We start from the raw sequence: 21,366 nt of genomic DNA on the forward strand, positions 1-21,366 counted from the left end.
TTTACTGTTAAGTATTAAATATTTAATAATAGTTAAAATTGAACTGTTTTCTTCAAATGTCATATCAGGGACCAGCAGAGGGCACCATAGTCTTCTTTTCTGTAGAGGGTTATTTGAAAATTAATTATCCTGCCCTCAAGGCTGACTTGGTGGGTGACTGATGCTGTTGTGTCACATGAGACTGTTTGTTGTACTTTGCTTTAAGGCATATTTCCTGTGTTCAAAATTATGGCACAATTAGAAGTAGGCCTCCGTTTTCGAACCGCTTCTTCAAAGGCTCTGCATCCACAGGAGGGAAATAATTTTTGCAAAAATGCTGGGACTCAGGATTGATACTTACTGTCTGACATTTATTAATGCATGCCTACCAGTAAACTTGACCTTATCAGGAAGCAACAGAACTCTTCTACCATTACATCTTCACCTTAAGACCATACATCTTTCTTATGCTCCTCTCTGTGTATTTCTGCCATTTGTTATACCCTTGAATATCATGAGCTGGGTGGCTTTATCTGAGTTCTCCTTTTGCTTCTAATGCTGAGCATTAGAGAACACACAGCTTCAGTTTGGAGACTTACTTAAAAACTCATTGACCGAAAACAAGTGTTCAGTTTGGGAGAAAGCATGATCTAGTGTGTTTCGTAAAGTCACTTCTTGCTGTCAAGAGATTTCAGATCCATTTCAAGCTCTGTCCCTGATTTGCAGTGCGACTGACATGTTTTGTGGGCATGTCACTTATGACCTCTTGGTGCTTTCATTTTTCCATCTGTAAAGTGGGAATAATAATATTTACCTACTTTAAAGGTAGTTTATAAGATTTGGCATTACAGAAGTGAAAGCTGCTGGTGGTGGTATTATTATTACTACTGCTACATAGAAATCTATGCTTTGCTTACCAGTGCTGCATAGTATGGTCACATTTAGGACAGGGCTGATGTCTGTATTTTGTACTGAATTGAATTTACTACACAGAAGAAAAAAGTTTGGATGTCCTCAGAATGAATACAATGCTGTTTTTCACTCACGAGGTTCTGGTAATTTTTAAGACTTCAGGTCCTCATCTCAAATGACTGGTTTAAAATATCAGTATAATCTTGAAAGTAAACCCAGTTTTTTATTAAATCTGATATCTAATATAATATGTGCTTTTAACTATTTTTTTTTAAATAATTGCATTGTAACATTTTTATTATGTGTTTTCATTGAACAAATACTCACGCACATTGTGAGGGAGGAAGGCGGTAATCATTTCCAGGTCAGACAGCTATATATCATATTTTATAGCCACGATGTGGGTGTAGGGATGGGATTGTGAGGAATATGTCATCAATATATTAACAATTGCATGGAACATAACAGGACAAGTATTACTATATTGCAAGAAAGCAAATAGTTGGTAATTAAGGGTGAGATTCTGATTCCCTCACTCATATTGAATAGCACCTTACTTCATGAGTAGGTCTCTTGATTTCAGTGGTCCTATACATGGAGGAAGGTGGTACTCAGGATAATCAAGAGTGGCCCTAAAAATTGGGCCCTAAAAATATCAGTGAGCTCTGTGTTCTAGGAAGAAGCATTAAAATGGTAAGAGTGCAAGAAGTGTTAGAGAATCCTGAAGACTTTACAGTTAAAGAAACAGGCATGATTCCTCTTAAAAAGAATTCAAGGTACAAGAAATAGCTAATGTGGTTTTAAAAGTATCTGCTCAAAGATCTGAGAGTTAATTTAAGCCTGTACTAGAAGTGGAGAAGGCAGGCAGGAAGGAAACAAGCAAAATATACTGTACAGAATTAAAGCCTTTGTAGGAAAGGAAAAGGCAGCAGAATGCTATCGTTCAAGGGGAAAAGAGGGGCTGAAAACATATCAGGGAACAACAAAAATAGCAGAGAGAAACTCACCCACTAATAATTGAAGAGAGCGTTGCAATTGTGACATCTTTGATGCAAAAAATAAAACAACAGCATGTGGACATTTAGGAAGTAATGAAGATATTGACAAAACAGCTAATCCAAAGGCAGGGTAATATTTCAAATGTGAATTTTGGTTCACATGTGTCCTAAGCCTGGGACCCAAGAGTGAGTCACTAAGCCCAGTGCTCTCTCCTCAGCATCACACAGCCTCCCATCATCATTCCTTGATGTGTATGGCTATGTTTAAAATTTTGGTTTTGGGTCACTTTAAAAAATGCATTTACTAATATACATAGTATACTAATATACTAGACTTCTGAGTCTGTTTTCAGCATATCTGTGCCCAGATTGAATGTGTATTTGAATGGGGCTATTCTAAATAAAAGAGAATAGTCATTTTCTGATACAAAGGGTATCATTGTAAATGGCTAATTTCATATAAGTAAATTTTTACTTTTATCTTTTAAAAAACTACAGCTTAGAAGCCTGGAAGTTTTGTTTAAATCACTAGGGGCTGGATTGTGCTGCCCTTATCCACTATGAATTGTATCTTACTTTGCTAATAGTCCCTTTGAAACAAATATGACTACTCATGGAGTAAAGTACTACCACGTGTGATTAAGGGGTTCACAATCTGACACTATTTATATTAAATACTGAAAAAAGAGAGTCCTTGCTCTCTTCCCCTTCCCCCAAGGGACTTCCCAGATGAGTCAGGACTACAGTATCAGGCCCTACTTTTGCAAATAATGCCTTTTTCCCCAGGACTAGATAAGTGACTACATCTTGACTAGGTCTTGCACAGAATTGGCCTAATGTAGATATTTATCTTTTATTGCTCTTCTGTGACAAACCCACAGTGTTATATGCTAAGCTGAAATGTTAAACTATGTTTGGGAAGAAACTATGTTCGGGTCACTGTTTATATTTGTCTGCAGTTACTAAGTAGAATGAAATGCATTATAAGTAAGGAGTCCTGGGGACAGAAAGAATAAATAGTTGTAATTCATGGAATTACTGCTGATTTCTGGATCTGGACAGCTTCAGGGCCAGGGGAAATTCACAGGCTTTGCACAAAACTATGTTAAAAAAAAAAAAGAAAGAAAAACATCTTTATTCAGTTTGGTCAGCATTATGGGTGCACAGTGTTTTATAAACAACTAACTGTATAAAGCCAACTCATTTCTGTATGGAAGTTTATCCTGAAAGGGGAAGGAAATGTGCACTTTGCTGAATCATGACCTACATAGAAAAGAGAGAGCAATAATTATCACCCAGGCATATCCAGTTTTATTGGATATGAAACCTCTGCTCTACTCTAATCTTGAAAAGTACAATTTTCAATACAGCAAACTTTGAACAATGTGCTTTAGTTGGCCAAGAGAGACATCAGGAACACAAGCATCCTCAGGCCCTTGAAGTGACTTTTTTTTAATGGGGGGAAAAGGGGTAGCAGCCGCCAAGACTCTCTCTCTATTCCCTGTCACACAAAAAGCATAAACAAGCTATCAAATTATAGGAAATATTAATATCTAATGTTGAATTCTTAAGAAACCTGGGCTTCTGACTTTTGATTTGGCATACTTCAAAGTCTCCACGTGGATTCCAGAAAGCTGACTAAATTAAATGGCGGACCAAGTTCTACTTTGGGGGCTACAGTATTAGCCAGAACAGCTGGCAACTGTTGTAGTACATCTCTCCTCCCTCATCAAATCTTTTCAGAAAGCCCAATATCAGGAGACTGTTGGTCCAGGTTGCATTTTCCAAAGCCTCAGTTTCCCCTGTTTGGAAATCCATTCTCTCTCATCATGGAGGTCTACCAGGCTCTGTGCTGTACTGGCAACTGCCTGAGTTAGTGATGCTTGTCGGTTACTCATTTCTCTATGGAATCCATTTTAACCTGTGTATTCGGGTAAAAGGATCAGTTTTATCTTTCCCTAGCATCCTCATTCAATGTACAAAGACACTGGGTGGACACATTTTACCTTGTAGAAAATATATGGCCCAGATTGTGCTGTACTCTCCAGACATGGCACTTCAACAGAACAGGACAGAGAAGGAAACAACTTTGGATATGTCTCCACCCAAATTAAGGTGTAACTGTAGCACAGGTAGGCCTACCTGAGCTTGCTTTAATCTAAGTGCTGGTAGCAACAGTAGTGAAGACATGGAAGTACAAGCTTCAGTGCAGGCTAGCCACCCAACCCAGGTACAAACCCACCAAGGACTCTGGATACATACTTGGGTTGCTAGCTCACACTAGGGTGACCAGATGTCCTGATTTTATAGGGACAGTCCTGATATTTGGGGCTTTTTCTTATATAGTCTCCTGTTACCTCCCACCCCCATCCCAATTTTTCACACTTGCTATCTGGTCACCCTAGCTCACACTGAAGTCTGTCTATGCCATCATATCCTCACTACTCTTGTTACCTGCACCAACTAGATTAAAGCTAGTGTGGATATGCCTACCAGCACTATAATTATACCTTAATTTGCCATGTAGACATACCCTTTGAAACAGGTTGTGAGACAGAGTTAGACACTTCCAAGACACAAATAAACATTAGAGGGCAAAAGCTAGTTTGTGCTCCTTTGGCATTACAACTCTACCTTGTGTTTCTGAGCTACTACTATCACCTGTAGAGAAATACATGAAGACTTTTCCAAAATTTACTGCACTTCTTCTCCAGAAGGGCTATCTAAAATGGATCTTCAGGCAATCAGTTTTCCAAAGATATCCTTCCTTCTCTAATAACTTTGATCAGCTAGTTGGAAGGGAAATATCAAGAAGTGTTCTAAGGGCCCATTTTGCTTATTCATAGTTGTTTAGGCTAAGAAAAACTTTTTTCTTTAGATAATTTATTATTTTATTGCATACATTACCTTAGCATAGGTTGCCAGGGGTGGGTAGGGAGGGAAATTATGAGCAAGTATCTCAATCTTCACTAGGACTTTCTAAATAAACTTAAAGTGTCAAGGCTTGGCACATATGGGATGCTTCTTTTTCCAAATATTTGCTATTGAATTTCTAGCCACCACTAATATCATACATGTACTTTACCTTTGCTGCTCTGCTGATCATCTCTTGAAAGGTCCAGAAATAGCACCTTGGGTCTGTTGCTAGAACACATGTAAAGTTTGATACAGTATTCCTTGTGCATCCAAAACTCTCACTCAGTTTACTGCAGTGGAAGTTTGGGATAAATACAGAATGCAGGATCTGACCCCTACTGATATTTTGGATTTGGTGGCAAATTTTAGATTGAGTGATGATTTAATGTGAGATGTATAAAATCTCCCCTCCTCATTTCCAGACCACAAGATGTCTAGAACATTTTCCTTTTGTTTACTGTCTGTCTTTTGAAGTCTGATAGGATAAGACACCAATGAGAGAGCATAGTAATTTAAAGTAATTTTCCACAGCAGTTAGGAGATAAAGCACAACTTCTACATATCTATTTCCATTGTTCCACTCTGATTTGCCTTTCACATCCCATTCCCATTGTTCTGTGAACAATAGTGCTTCTTCTCTGTTCACAGCAATCAGTTCTTTGTATATGTTAGAAACTGACTGTACCTTTTGTCATTATGTCTCCTCTAATCACATTTTTTTATTCTGAAGTCTGTACATAGTGCCTCTCTTTTGTGCCTTTTGTTGCATAAAGTTTAAATTTGCATATAGTGACAAAGTGGCAAATCTCGAGATAGTTATACTGCACTTTTTGTTGTGCCAAGCATATGGAGTTTTAAAATAGATTGTTGCTCCATCCCAACCCTCTCCTACTTCCCAAAACTTCCTATTATTCTTCTTGAGGTAGGCTTCCATCCTTGGGAGACAATGGGAGATAGGCTGGATGAAATTTTTTTGGTAAGACATTTAATATTTTTCATGTGACCTTATGACAGTTGGGATATTTGTGATACTTGACTTTTATATAGCCAGATACTTTGTCCTTGGTGACAATATTCCAGGGCCGCCCAGAGGATTCCGGGGCCCCGGTCTGGGGCGGGGGGGCCCCCCCGCGGGTCTGGGGGCGGCGGCGGCGGGGGGGTCCGCCCCGGGCCCCCCCCCGCCCCGCGCCTGCCGCCGCGCTGCGCGGGCGGCGCGCCCCCCCCCCCCCCCCCCCAACCTCCCTCCCTCCTCCTCCTCTCCCTCACCCGCAGCCGCCCGCCAGCCAGCGAGCGTGGCGCGGCGGCCCTGGGGCCGGCCCGCGCAGAGGGGAGGGGGGGCTGGGGGGAGGGGGGAGCCCGGGAGGAGCCAGAGCAGAGGAGCTCCCCAGCCCCCCCCCCCCCCCCCCCCGCCCGGTGCGGGCGGGGCGGGCCCCGGGCCGGCGGGCTCTGGCTGTCCTGCTGCGGCACGCTCTGGTGCTAGGGGAGCTCCAGGGAGGGCGGAGGGGGGCCTGTTCGAGGGGGGGCTCCCTAGCCGGGGGGCCCCTGCCCCCCCCCCCCCCCCCCCGCCCTGCCCCCCTGCAATATTCTTTCTGTTCTGTTTCCCATATCCTTTCCCCCAGATTATATCCTAGTTTTGCTTAAATGAGGGAAAGTGTTCATGGTTTTCTGGGAAATAATTGCATAACTTCACCTATGGTTTCTTTTTCTGAACCCTTAATATATCTATTGATTTTGAGGACTGTACAAGAAATTAGATGTAAAGTTCAAAGTTAGGCTCTGATCCTGCAAAGACTTAAGCATGTGCTTAACTTTAAGAACTGCATAGTCCTGTTGAAGTCAAAGGATTTACAGTGCTTAATGATAAGCATAAGCATAAATCTTTGCAGGAACAGGGACATAATGTATGCGTCTGAATGTGCTTGTTATAAAAGAAATGAGATCTGGATGATTAATTTGTTCTATGATGGTTGGTTGTAATATAGGCAAAATTCTGCCATCAGATCTGCACATTATGTGTCTCTGGTCTCGTGTACACTTAAAATGTAGGTTGACATAACTACATCTCTCAGTGGCGTTAAAAATAACTATGTCGTACCTATGCCATTCTTATACACAGTGAATATGTAACTAGGTCGACAGAAGAATGCTTCCATCTATCTCACTACTGTTGCTTGGGGAAGTGATATTCCTACACCAGTGGAAAACCCCTTCTCTCGGTGTAGGCTGTGTCTACACTATGGGACTATGCCCTGTAGTGTAGACATACCGAATGAAAGGTGCTTTATGGAAGGTTTTATTGTGAATCAAAAACCTTATGTGAGAGTCAATGGCATTCTGACATCCTCCCAAATGTACCTAACTCCAGATCAATTGTCTGGGAGTTACATGATTCTCTTTAGCAAATATATCTGGGTACAACCCCATAGTGACTTTACACATTAGCTCTTGCAAATCATTTATTCCTTTCTATGAATCAGGAAGAGAGAAGTTTAAATCCATGTCTCCTACCCCCCAGGTGAGTGCCTTAATCACCAGGTTATAGAGTCAGTCTCACTTGCTTTCTGTTTGGCACAATTAATATTTATACACAGTGGAATAGAGGGATTGAGAGCAACTCACCCCAAAATATCCTCTAGTCTAACAGTAAGGATGCTTCACCTAGGAGGAGGGAAATTTGAGTATAAGTCCCTGTTATATGGAGATTCAAACCTGGGTCTCCCGCATTCTAGGTATGCGCCCTAAGCATTGGACTAATGGTTATAAGGAGGAACACACATACAGTCAAACTTGTGGATAATGTTGAGTCAACCAAAACTGCATTTTTCAATGACTAAACTATTCTCCTGAAAAATTTCACTCAGATCTACTTATAACCTTTTACTCCCTTGCACGTGTGTGTAGGATGAGGGACAACATTGCCCTTTGTGTGCCTTTGTTCCCCATGGCATCTGACTTTGCCAAAGGTGAAAAAGTGGGTTACCCTCTCCATATAGAATTTTGCTATATTGTATCCTCTTTCCCCCTCTCTCCTGGCTTTTGTGTTCTCCATTGTGACATAGAGATATTTAGATTTATGATGAGTGACTCCCAAAAGGTTCAGAGGTTCAACTTTAATAAACAGGTCAACATTCACATGTCAAGCTAGTGTGACTTAAACTTTATGAGGCTGAGATCTTTCATCAAGCCCCCTCTTTCCATGTGACCTTCTAAGATTCCCATGGCCTGCCCTTCTGAAAACAAATTTCCTTCTCAACAGGCCTCGGTTCCATCCTTCCCAGTGATCAGCCCCCTCATTCTATTCTGTATCCTTTCCCCCTGCGACTACTGTATTGTGTTCTACATAGTGACATAGCCCTGGTCTACACAAGGGGAGGGGGGATCGATCTAAGTTATGCAGCTTCAGCTACGTGAAAAATGTAGCTGAAGTCAACGTACTTAGATCGATTTACCGTGGTGTCTTCACCACGGTGAGCCGACTGCTGCTGCTCCCCCATTGACTCTGCTTGCGCCTCTCGCGGTGCTGGAGTACAGAAGTCGATGGGAGAGGGCTCAGAGGTCGATTTATCATGTCTAGACTAGATGCAATAAATTGATCCCCGCTGGATCGATCGCTGCTCACCAATCCGGTGGGTAGTGTAGACATATACCATGGTCACTTTATCTTTTGATGATCTATTCATCAGATTACTCTACCCTTTTCGGGCAGTAAAAGACTTTCAATGGGAGGCCCATGTCAGTAGTCCTCTCCTCACATCCTTGGCACTAGGTGACTGCAGAGGGAAGCTTGTAGTTCCCTTACCCTGATAAGAATAATCAAAGAGGAGGCTGAGTTCTGTGATGTAAGATGACCTTTGGAGAGAAATCAGCAGCACTCTTCTCCCACAGCCTCATGTTCAGGCAGCAGAAATCTTCAGGAGATTATAATTTGTATGGATATATGACCTATTTGAATATCCTATCATCATAGAAGCTGGAGATGGAAAAAATCTATTGAATCATCTTGTCCTTTTCCCCAAAGATAAATGCAGGATTGTTCCCTACAACAGAGTCTTCAATATTCTATCCAGTCTAGTGTTAAGTGACTCCAGGGATGAGGATTCCACCATGTCTAATCTGTGATTTTCTGAATATAAATTTCACTGTTAGGAAACATTTTCTGATACTCAGATCATGTTTTCCTTCAGTTATTTTGATCCTATCATTCCCATTTATGACAGTTGGGACCACCCCAAATAATTCCTCCCCCTCTTTGGTATTTATGCCATTCATATGTGTACTGGAGGGTGATCTTATCCATAACAAAAGATGGTAATTAAGTCCCCTTGCAGTTGTCATTTGGCCAAGCTACAGTATACATAAGTAAAAAGAACAGGCGTACTTGTGGCACTTTAGAGACTAACAAATGTATTTGAGCATAAGCTTAGGTGCCACAAGTACTCCTGTTCTTTTTGCGGACACAGACTAACATGGCTGCTACTCTGAAACCTATACATACTATACTATACTAATACCTTATATGTCATTCCTTCTAGTCCTCTAATAATTGTTGTTGCTTTTCTCTGAATTCCCTCCAAGATTTTTTAATATGTATCTTTCTGGCATTGAAATACTCAGAAATGATCTAATAAAAATAGTGGCACCATATCCATAAAGGGACAATCATCTCCCTAGTCTGTAACATAATAATGCCTACTCGTATGCAGCGCAAAATCTCATTGGATTTTTTGACACTGCATTGCTTTGTAAACTATCACATCTAATTTATCATCTACTGAAAACCTTGTGTCCATGTCTGTTTTGGATTATATTTCCCCCATGATATATTAGCTGGTGGAATTCCAGGTTGATTCTGAGTATATTTCTTGCCCTAATTTTTAATCAAAAACTGCATAATTTCTCAGTTCTGAATGGTGTTTGTAATGTCTCCCAGATAATAAGTAACCTTTGTGAATGCTTTTTTATCCCTCTTCCAGATATCAGTAAAGATGCTCAACAGGACACTTTAAATAAAATTCACCTCAATATTCAGACACAATGGAAACAGCACAAAAGGTGAAAATATTCATATGTTGCAGATAACATTGACTAAATCAAAAGAACTTTTAAAAAATCCAGACTCAGGGTCAAAGAATGTATATCACTGACATTACTGATGCAAATATACAGACACAAATATTTAAATATCCAGACTTCTTATCAAATTCTTATTTATTTCAAGAATCCTCCAGCTTCCCAGAGTTCTTATGCCTCTAAATTCAGACAAGAGAAGGATTTGTTGCCACATCAGAAGAACAGCCTAATCTGGTGGGATATGGAAGCATCCCTGCAAAATTATGAGTACTCATAGTCGGAGTACAGAGTTCTGTCTGTCTCATATAAACTGAACTGCTTGATTTCAACTCCAAAGTTAAGAAAGACAAAGTGTACAAGAAAATGAGTTCTCTCTCTCCTCTCTCCTATGGATTTGTTGTAGATACATTTTTTCCACATAAGAACAGAAATAGGGTGAAAAGCAATGTTTTACAATTTCTTCTCTCTTTTGGGAAATGTACTATCTACTTTTCTTCTGAGTTTGCTGCTGCTCTGCACTTGAGCACTACCGCTTGTTGTTGGAATCTGTTGTATTTTCAAGAGTCAGGGAACTTGGTTGGTTTTCTTAAGAGAATTACTGCATCAAGAGAGTAGGAGGGAACGCGTTACAGGAGATGTGCTTCATTTTCTAAACTTACAAAAAACAATTCAACTGCAAAGGAAAGGAGATGTTATTGGTCGGGTGAGTTGTGGCCCACTGTGGCTGGGATGGGAGTAGGGGGGATACCTTGAGTTTCTGAAGTCGAGGATAGGGTTAACGGGGGAAAACTCAGGCCGATGGGTTTGCTTGTTTTTTTTATTATGTTCTCGGTACGAAAGAGACGTATTGATGGGGTCGGGATGCAGTGAGGGGTGGGGGAGCCTTTCCCCTCTAATTGTGATTGGCTGGTTTTCTCTGAGCTGCTTTGTTCATTGGTTTGCGCCTCAGCCCCTCACGAGTCCCCCTCTCCCCTCCCCACCCCAGCCCTGGCTGGGTTTAAAACTTTGGGGGCTTCATAGTTCCGCCGCCCGCGCTGGAGCTGCTGCCGCGCGCTGTGCAGGGAGGCGGCGGGCGAGGCGAGCATGTTCCCCGGGCGGAGCTGGGGCTGGGCGCTGCTGTGGGCGCTGCTGGGGCTGGCCGTGCCCGGGGGCTGCCTGCCCCGCGGGGGGCTGCTCTTCCCCTTCGGCGCGGAGCGGGGTGACGCGGAGCTGGAGCCAGGGGACGACGTGAGCTCCCCGCCCCTGGAGCTCAGCGCCCCGCTGCGCTTCTACGGCTCCAGCGTCGGCTCCCTCTACGTGAGTGCGGGGCTGGGGGGGGGGGGGGATAACTGGGTTGGGCTCTGTCCGCGGGGAGCAGGGCGGCGCGGGGGCTCCGCGGGGAGCAGGGCGGGCCGGGCGGGGCTGCCCCGCTCGCTAGCGGCCAAGCGCAGCCGCTGTAGCGCAGCCCCCGCTGGGACTGGGAGAGGCTCCGCCGAGTGACCCGCTGCCGAGCCGCTCGGGTTCAGCACGTCGAACCCCCCCGTTCCCTCCTCTCTGGCTGGTGCCCGGCCGCGGAGCCGAGCGCTGCTGCGTCCCGGGACACGGCGCTGCGCAACAGGCCAAGGGAACGGGCGCGGGGAGGTCTCCGAGCTGGGAGACTTTGGCTAACGACAAACCCAATGAAAAGCAGATGCCCCCGCCCGCCCGCCGCCTTTCTCGGCTGGGAAGCTCCCTCCCTGAAAGTGCTTTTGTTGCCTGGATTTCCGGGGGTTTGTTCCACTACAGGGCGTAGGCTACATGCAAAACTTACCAATGCGGATCTGAACTCTCCGAGTCAGATCCTCGGCAGGTGTAAATTCAGTTACTTCGCTGGAACTGGGCTGCTGCACATGAGAGGATCTAGCCCAGTGATTTTCAACTTTTTTTTTCAATTGTGGACCCCTAAAACATTTCAAGTGGTGATGCAGACCCCTTTGGAAATCTTAGACATAATCTGCTGACCCCAAGGGGGTCCATAGACCACAGGGTGGAAACCACTGTTCTGTGGTAAGGACAACCTTTTGCAGACCCCTGGGGGTTGGAACAGTCATCGACTTTGGGCACAGGTTGAAAACCACTGATCTTAGCCCAATGTCTCCCCTAGGGTTCAGAGTAGCAGCCCTGTTAGTCTGTATCCACAAAAAGAACAGGAGTACTTGTGGCACCTTAGAGACTAACAAATTTATTTGAGCATAAGCTTTTGTGGGCTACAGTCCACTTCATCAGACTTTTTTGAGTTAATTTGTTCCCTTGGGCAAGAACAGGCTTTCTTCTCCCCCAGGAGTGATGAGAAGAGAGACAAGGTTGATGTTTTTGTTGCGCTGGATTCTAAAATGACTATCAATTTCTCTTCAAATACCAGGGGATTTTAAAAATAAGTAACCAGTGTGAATTCCTTGGTGGATTGCCTTCTATGGCTGTCTGTCTTGCTAGTGAAAGGAACGAGTTGATGCTTTATATGGTGATTGTTGCTGGTGTGTTACTTAAGTTGCATTAGCACCTTGACTCAAAACTATATCACCTGGCTTAGATTGACATACATTTCTAATATGTTTTGTCATAAAATCCTAATTTACAGGGTCACAAGACTTTATTTTATTTTATTTTATATCAGGTTTCTAATCAACCCACTGCTAAATACTGTAGCTCTGTCTGATTTTAGTGAAATATATTGTCTGTATTGGGAGGGCATGGATATGTGGTCTGCAATGGGAAAAAGGCCCGTAACAGTTTAGCCACAGTGTGTAGAGATTTGGAAATACTAGCTGTTCTCCTGGAGCTAAGAAATATCACTTTCATACTGTGTGTGTTGTGTGAGCTGCAGAATTAGACAGTCCCTTCTCCAAAGAGCTTGCAATCTAGGTCTTAAGACAAAAGACAACAGATGGGTACAGACAGACAGTGCAGTACATGGAAACAATGAGACAATATTGGTTAGCATGTTAGACAGTGGTGCGGTGATGGTGCCTTGAAGGTTTTCCTATGTGAATTCTAGTCTGTACCTTAATTGTTGTTTGCTGTTTGTATTCTGATAGTAGGGGCGGCTCTATGTTTTTTGCCGCCCCAAGCATGGCAGTCAGGTAGCCTTAGGTGGTGTTTCTGCAGGAGGTCCGCCCCGTCCGTCCGGGAGGTCCGCGGGACCAGCAGACCTCACAGCCCGCGCTTGCCGCCCCAGGCACATGCTTGCTGCGCTGGTGCTTGGAGCCGCTCCTGTCTGATAGCATCCACAATGTGCTCCTAACTGTCTGCCCATAGGAACATTATAAGTCAGTGTTTTCCTTAAAGAACCTATGGTCAGAAGTACTTGTTCAATGTAAAGTGTGAGGCCACGAGGGGGAGGGAGGTTATTTGGACTGCAGAATCACCAATATACTGATGGTAATCAGTCCTGTGCTCCTTTTCATGAGCTCTGCATGCTGCAATCTTTCAGTTTTTTTTCAGTGTTGAACTTTCAGTGACTATTTAACACTTTTATTGACATTCAGAATGAAGACTGATACTGATATCCTTGTGTTAATATGGCAGCAGAACCTGGCCTAGACTATTGCTTAGGTCTGGTCTACACGAGGGGGAGGGGATCGATCTAAGTTACGCAACTTCAGCTACATGAATAACGTAGCTGAAGTCAAATACTTAGATCTACTCACCGTGGTGTCTTCACTGTGGTAGGGCGACTGCTGGCGCTCCCCCATCGACTCCGCCTACGTGTCTCGCTCTGGAGTCGATGGGAATGTGTTCGGCAGTCGATTTATCGCGTCTTCACTAGTCTGATAAATTGACCCCTCCGGAGGTGAGTGTAGACATGCCCTCAGTGACTGTCTTTTTTTCCTCTGAGATCTTGTCAGAGATCTGAGGTGTTTTAAAAGTCTGTTGATGACAAGGCACACTACACTGCCTTTAACATATGTTAAACTAAGGCCTGGTCTACACTAGGCGTTTAAACTGGTTTTAGGAGCGTAAAACCGATTTAACGCCACACCCGTCCACACTAAGAGGCCCTTTATATCGGTATAAAGGGCTCTTTAAACTGGTTTCTGTACTCCTCCCTAACGAGAGGAGTAGCGCTAATATCGGTATTACCATATAGGATTGGGGTTAGTGTGGCCGCAGATCGATGGTATTGGCCTCCGGGCGGTATCCCACAGTGCACCACTGACCGCTCTGGACAGCAATCTGAACTCGGATGCAGTGGCCAGGTAGACAGGAAAAGCCCCGCGAACTTTTGAATATTTCCTGTTTGCCAAGCGTGGAGCTCAGATCAGCACGTGTGGCGATGCAGTTAAAAATCAAAATAAAAAAAGAGCTCCCACATGGACCATGCGGATGTGATCGCTGTAAGGGCAGGCAAATCTGTTCTATCAGCGCTCCGTTACAGAAGACGAAATTCAAAATCATTTTTAAAAAAAATCTCCAGACAGACGCCATAGCAGGCGCTCAGCGCACTGCTGCGTGACAAACGTAACGGAAAGCCCAAGAATCAAATGGACGCTCATGGACTGGAGGACTCAAGCTATCCCACAGTTCCTGCAGTCTCCGAAAAGTATTTGCATTCTTGGCTGAGCTCCAAATGCTTCTAGGGTCAAACACAGTGTCCGCGGTGGGTCAGGGCATAGTTCTGCAATTTATGCACCCCCCCTCACCCCCAGAAGTGAAAGGGAAAACAATCCTCTCTTGACTCTTTAACATGTCACCCTATCTTTACTGAATGCTGCAGATAGACCCGATGCTGCAGCACTCAACACCAACATCCTTGCTCCCCCCCGCCATGGGTGGCTGATGGTGCAATACGACTGGTATCCGTCCTCGTCATCAGCCTATTGGCACATGGGGCAGTGCAAAAGGACTGGTAACCATGCAGACTAGCATCGGTGAGGTCTATCAAGGGTGCCTGGCCCTAATTTTTCCTGGTAGATGGTACAGTATGGCTGATAACCATCGTCATCATAGCAACAGGGGGCTGAGCTCTGTCAGCCCCCACCCTTCATGTGTAAAAAAAAAAGATTCAATTGCCCCTGGACTAGCAGAGGGATGCTGGGCTCCTCTCCTCCACACTCCTTACTGTCCTGTCTGGACTATCATAGCAGCTGGAGGCTGCCTTCCACTCATTTCTCACTAACAAGTCAGTGTGTCTTATTCCTGCATTCTTTATTACTTCATCACACAAGTAGGGGGACAATGCTACAGTAGCCCAGGAAGGCTGGGGGAAGAACAGAATCAACAGGTGGGGTTGTTGCAGGAGCACCCCCTGTGAATAGCATACAACTCATAATTTCTGCAGGATCTGACACAGAGCAGCTGTGCTCTCTGATACAGTGGTTCTCTAGTACACTTGCCCATATTCTAGGCAGGACTGATTCTATTTTTAGATACCAAAAAGGAGGGATTGACTCTGGGAGTCATTCCCAATTTTGGCTTTTGCGCCCCTGGCTAAGAGCAGCCAGGGGCACTTATGACAGCAGCAAATGGTGCAAAATGACTGGTAGCATGCTCATCTTTTTACCAATTTATGGATTGGTAGATGGTGCAGTATGGCTGATAACCATCTCTGCTGTCATGCAAAAGCAAAAGCATGCTGCTGTGTAGCGCTGCTGAATCGCCTCTGTCAGCGGCATCTAGTACACATACGGTGACAGTCACAAAAGGCAAAACAGGCTCCATGATTGCCATGCTATGGCATCTGCCAGGGCAATCCAGGGAAAAAAGGCGCGAAATGCTTGTCTGCCGTTGCTTTCCCAGAGGAAGGAGTGACTGACGACATTTACCCAGAACCACCCGCGACAATAATTTTTCCCCCATCAGGCACTGGGATCTCAACCCGGAAATTGCAAGGGGCGGGGGAGGCTGCGGGAACTATGGGATAGCTACGGAATAGCTACCCACAGTGCAACGCTCCAGAAATCGACGCTAGCCTCGGACCGTGGACGCACACCACCGATTTAATGTGTTTAGTGTGGCCGCACGCACTCGATTTTATACAATCTGTTTTACAAAACCGGTTTATGCAAATTCGGAATAGTCCCGTAGTGTAGACGTACCCACAGTTAAAGCTGAACCTTCTAAGATCACACTTTAAGAGTGCTGCATAGACATGCTTAGTAACTGAACTTTCCATTGAACATGAGTATATTGTCAGGTGCACACTGAATGAGTCAGCCCCTCACAAGAGCCGTTATAAATTGGATTAGTTTAATTATCTGGCATTTTGTCCATCGTACCAGCCAGAATGATTATTTGGAATAAAAAAAAATATTCTGGAATAGAGTGCCCATGTGAAAGAATTTTAGCAAAATTATTTATTTTATACTTTTTTCTATTAAACTACATATACAATATTACTCTTGAGAAACAGAACTTACAAAAAAGTACTGCTAGTTGATAAATATATTAACTGATAATATACTAATTTATAGAATCCCTGAAATAATTTTTTTTTTAAATATTAAAAATTCTTGGGTCAGAGTTTAGGTTGTTGTGATGAAATGTGCATTTCTTTGACTGGAACTCCCAGCCGGCAGCGGCTGAGCGGAGCCAGCAGCCAGGACCCTGGCTGGCAGGAGCTGGCGGATGGAACCCCAGACTGACAGTGGGCTGAGCTGCTCAGCCTGCTGCCAGTCTGGGGTTCTGGCCGTTGGCCCCAACCAGCCACGGTCCCGGCCATCGGTCCCGCTCAGCCTGCTGCCGGCCTGGGATACCAGCCTCCGGCCCCGCTCACCTCGCTGCTAGTCTGGGGTTCCAGCTGCCCGGCCCCCTGCCAGCCCGGATCTGGGCCTCTCGGGCCCTGCTCGCCCTCCTGCCAGCCTGCAGTACCGGCAGCCAGCCCAGGGCTCTGCTCCTGGCCTGGTCCCAGCGCTCTGCAGCCCTTATAAAAAAAAATTACACTACAATTGGCTTAAAAACTTGAAAACTTAAAAACGTAAAAACTTTGCATAATACAATAATCATTAAAACATGTATAATGTTAATAAATACATAGGTTTGATGAAACAAAGTAGTTGTACTTATGTGCCTGTGCTTAATTTGTGTTTTCGATGATTTACCTTCTAAAAAAATCTTGCATGTCTCGCACCCCCAGGGGGTGCATGCACCCCAGGTTAAGAGCCACTGCATTAGACTGATAAGATCTTCATTTTGATTTAATTTTAAATGAAGCTTCTTAAACATTTCAAAAACCTTGCTTACTTTACATAAAACAATAGTTTAGTTATATATTATAGACTTAGAGAGAGAGACCTTCTAAAAATGTTAAAATGTATTATCGGCATGCAAAACCTTAAATTACAGTGAATAAATGAAGACTTGGCACACCACTACTGAAAGGCTGCTAATCCCTAATATAGTGGATATCATCTGAGGGATGATTTAGAGAGGTTGGCAACCTTTCAGAAGTGGTGTGCCGAGTCTTCATTTATTCACTCTAATTTAAGGTTTCGCGTGCCAGTAATACATTTTAACGTTTTCAGAAGGTCTCTTTCTATAAGTCTATAATATATAACCAAACTATTGTTGTATGTAAAGTAAATAAGGTTTTTAAAATGTTTAAGAAGCTTTATTTAAAATTAAATTTAAAATGCAGAGCCCCCCGGACTGGTGGCCAGGACCCGGGCAGTGTGAGTGCCACTGAAAATCAGTTCGCGTGGCAACTTCGGCACCCGTGCCATAGGTTGCCTACCCCTGCTTTTAACTGAACTTGATTACAAGTGTCATAAAACAAATTAAAACTCTTTAATTTATACTTTTTAAATTTGTTTACGTTAGAAAGTTTTATTGCTTTAACTATACCAGTACTCAGTTATGCAAACAACCAACCTTATTTGTCAAAAGCTAATTTTTACCCAGGAAGTGTCATGTCCCCACAATGTCTGGTAATTACACTCCAAAAAAACAAACAACAACAAAAAAACCCACTTATTTATTTGAAAATTCGTTTTTACAAATGTATACAGTGTCATTTTTCTACCCTCCCTCGCTGCCGCCCCATTTGACTAATCGAGATAGAGCTGTATATAGTGTGTCTGGTATGTTTTACTACAAACCATAAATGTAATCCAGCAGTTTAAAATGCTAAAAAAAATCTGCCACCGCTTCCTGTCATTTTAAAGAGAGTAATACCCTAAATGGCAAAAAAAGTCCGTACAGCTGTTCCTGTCTTTAGACAACACAAACCTTCAGCTTTTTTGTCTTTTTATAATAAAAATACTTCTTTATTAAACTGTAATACATATATCCATTTTTGGGCTTTCACTTAGTTATTGACATTAATAAAAATGTGTATTTATATGACTTTAAAGGGGCATGGTAAAGTTAAATAATACTTAAAAAAACAAATTTCCTTACGTATGTTAATAAAACGCATTAATTCTTAAATTTTGAAATTTAAATAACAACTTTTCACTACTTATGATAAGTGCTTATTCTGTGCACTTGACTCACTTTACACCAGGAATCCAGACTGCTTGTTTTTCAGTGTTTCAATAGTTTGGTTCTTTTGCAACAGAATAATAGCACAATGCTTGGTTGCATGTAATGCAAAGTAATATTTAAATCTGAACAAAATATCTCCTTTGAAAAACAAAACACAAAAATATTCAATTGTTTGTTTGTTGAGAAACCTACAAATTACTTGACAGCAACCCTATCAGTTTATGACAAACTAGGAAATAATAAGTCTAAATCACCCTGGGAAGTGCCCTCCCAGATGCTGATAGACAGACACATGCTAGCTGTGCTCCAGCTAGTGTGCTAAGCACCGTGGCCCAGCATCACAGGCAGCAGATCAGCTGCCCAAGTACAAACCAACCCAGTCCTCTCTGGCTACGTGCTTGGGAGGCTAGCCTGTGCCGCTGTGGTCACAGTGCTATTTTTAACACACTAGCTTAAGTAGAGCTAGCGCATCTGTTTGCCTGCACTGGAAGTATGTTCCCTGCTGCTGTGTAGACATATCCTAAGAGTTCAGAAGCAAGCACCTAACAGCTGGAGAGAGACAAGGATAGCTTTAAAGTTGTTTCTCTTGTCTCTAGTCTTTATTCCATAATTTTGAATGGCTTTGATTATGTATGTTTGGTAGCCCCTCTTCCAATGTTATTTTAGATTTATGTTATAATCTGGGAATCACATAAATTGCCTTTTTTGTGGTCACAAGTCCAAAATGGAGATGAGCTATGAATTTGTGACCCCTGAAAGATGCATGTATATTCCTTGGGAGTATATTTAGTCTAGATAGAGGAGAAATCGACGTAGTAAATTTGCCATGGTTAGTAAATTACTCCTCCACAGACCCCCATCTTTCTTCTTCAGATTATAAAGAAAATTAAACACCGTACATATAATATAGATAAATATTTTAATACAGCTGATGACTAGGGTTCCGTGTCTATCGCAGAGGTTGCAGGAGTCATGGATTCCATAACTTTCTGTGACTGCTGCAGCGGCCAGTGTGGCTGACCACAGGGCCACCCAAGCAGCTGGCTGGTGACAGGCACATTAGCCACTTCATTTTTTTGATGAACTAAAGTTAGCTATTTGCTAAGTTAAACCAATCATTCATGGGTAACCACATCCCAGATAAATGACAAACTATAGGTTAAATGCTGACCCTACGCAGGCAGATTGCTAATCAGGAAACCCCTGGCTGTCTGAGGAGGCTTCAGAATGATATTTTCTACTTTGCTTGTGGCTGCAACTCTTCAAGCTCCATCTGCAGTTCTTTCTGTGAGAATGTCATCCAAAGTCCTTAAATATATATGTTTATGTTGCCCCTTATAACTTGCATTATTTTTCTCCATTTTCATTTACTTTTCTTTGTCCCTGAGGCCACCATTTCTGTGAATGGTGTGCCCTCAGTGGAACTTCTTATGGAACCAATTAAACTTTTAAGTGTTACCTCTGGGGCAACCTGAACATGAATAAGTTTTGTTTATGTTTCAGTTACAAATCTGCATTGAAAATAATCAATAAACAAGAAATACACATTGGGTTGTTTTATGCCAGTTGTAAGATTAAGCTTTTGCCAGACAATGGTTCAGATTCTCCATTTCACCATGGCTGAGCAGCATCTAGGGGTTGTAAACCTGACAGAACCCATGCCTGGGAAATACCCTGATATAAAAGGATTCCCTGGGTGGCAAATAGCTAACAGAATGGCTTTATGTCCCCACTCCCCTGTAGCCTCTGGGGATGTACTGAAGGCATATCTGGGACTGGAAGTTGTTGCAAAAGCATGCCGGGCTCTGGTTTCTGCAGTTACAGAAGAGTTCCTAGTGTGCCAAGTTAAGTTAGAACAGTCTTGATGTTGAATTTCAGTTTTGCTTGTCAATCAAAACAGGGCACTTATATCCTGAAATAAGTATCCACACACACACTTGCACCAAAATAACAAAATTAAAATTGAGTTAGTTATTTTGGTGCAAGGTTATGTGTAGGTCAACCCTAAATTCTCTAGTTAAATTCTAAACTAAGGGTACGTCTACACTGGCAGAGTTACATCGCCAGCGGTTATAGCACCACTCACAGAGCACTAAAGGGAAACTGCTGTTGTGTGTTCACGCTGTCAACAGCCTGCACAATAGCATGTTCACACTTGTGGCACTTGCAGCGGTATTCGGAGTGTTGCAGTCTGGGGAGCTATCCCACAGAGCATTTCTTCGTCTTCCACTGCTAAGAGCTGTTGGAAGGCGGAGGGGGTTGTGGGGCATCCTGTGTCCTGTCCCAATGCCCCGATGCATTGCTTCACATGCCAGCAATCCCTGTGCTTCCGTCTGCATTTGGCACCATCTTTCAATGGTTTGTGTACTGCGCACCCTGCCTCTTCGGGCTGCAGGAATGGCTCCTGAACTGTTGACCAGTATGCAGCTCGCTCTGACCAACACATCATGAGTGGCAGTGGAAACAAGCACTGAATGGTGGGATCACATCATGATGCACATCTGGGATGACAAGCAGAGCAGTGGCTGCAGAAGTTTTGGATGAGGAAAGCCACATTCATGGGATTGTGTGATGAGCTCGCCCCATCCCTGCGTCTCAAGGACATGAGAATGAGAGCTGCCCTGTCATTGGAGAAGTGCGTGGCGATTGCACTATGGAAGCTGGCTACTCCAGACTGCTACCGATTGATTGAATGGGCTTCCCTAACTGTGGAGGGGCGATAGATGGCGCACATATTCCAATTCTGGCACCAGACCACCTACCCACCAAGTACATTAATTGCAAGGGGTATTTCTTAATGGTTCTCCAGGCGCTTGTTGATCACTGTGGCCATTTCACGGACATTAACGCAGGCTGGTCTGGAAAGGTGCATGACACACGCACATCTTTTGGAACACTGGCCTGTTCAGGAAGCTGCAAGCAGGGACTTTCTTCCTGGACCTGAAGGTCACCGTAGGCGAAGTCGAAATGCCCATTGCGATCCTGGGAGACCCTGCCTACCCCCTTAATGCTGTGGCTTATGAATCCATACATGGGCAACTTGACAGCAGCA

General features: G+C 43.5%; 1 protein-coding gene across 1 annotated transcript in view; it reads left to right on the forward strand.

The window, feature by feature from the left end:
* Window positions 1–10,910: 10,910 nt before the first annotated feature.
* NID1 (nidogen 1) overlaps window positions 10,911–21,366 on the forward strand; it is an 83,225-nt gene continuing 72,769 nt past the window's right edge. Inside the window, exon 1 of the mRNA XM_039530918.1 lies at window positions 10,911–11,171. Within this exon, the coding sequence (XP_039386852.1) occupies window positions 10,959–11,171 (213 nt within the window). The 5' untranslated portion in view covers window positions 10,911–10,958. The remainder of the gene's footprint in view (window positions 11,172–21,366) is intronic.

The sequence above is a fragment of the Mauremys reevesii genome, linkage group 3 (assembly GCF_016161935.1).
Source record: "Mauremys reevesii isolate NIE-2019 linkage group 3, ASM1616193v1, whole genome shotgun sequence".
Taxonomy (NCBI): domain Eukaryota; kingdom Metazoa; phylum Chordata; order Testudines; family Geoemydidae; genus Mauremys; species Mauremys reevesii.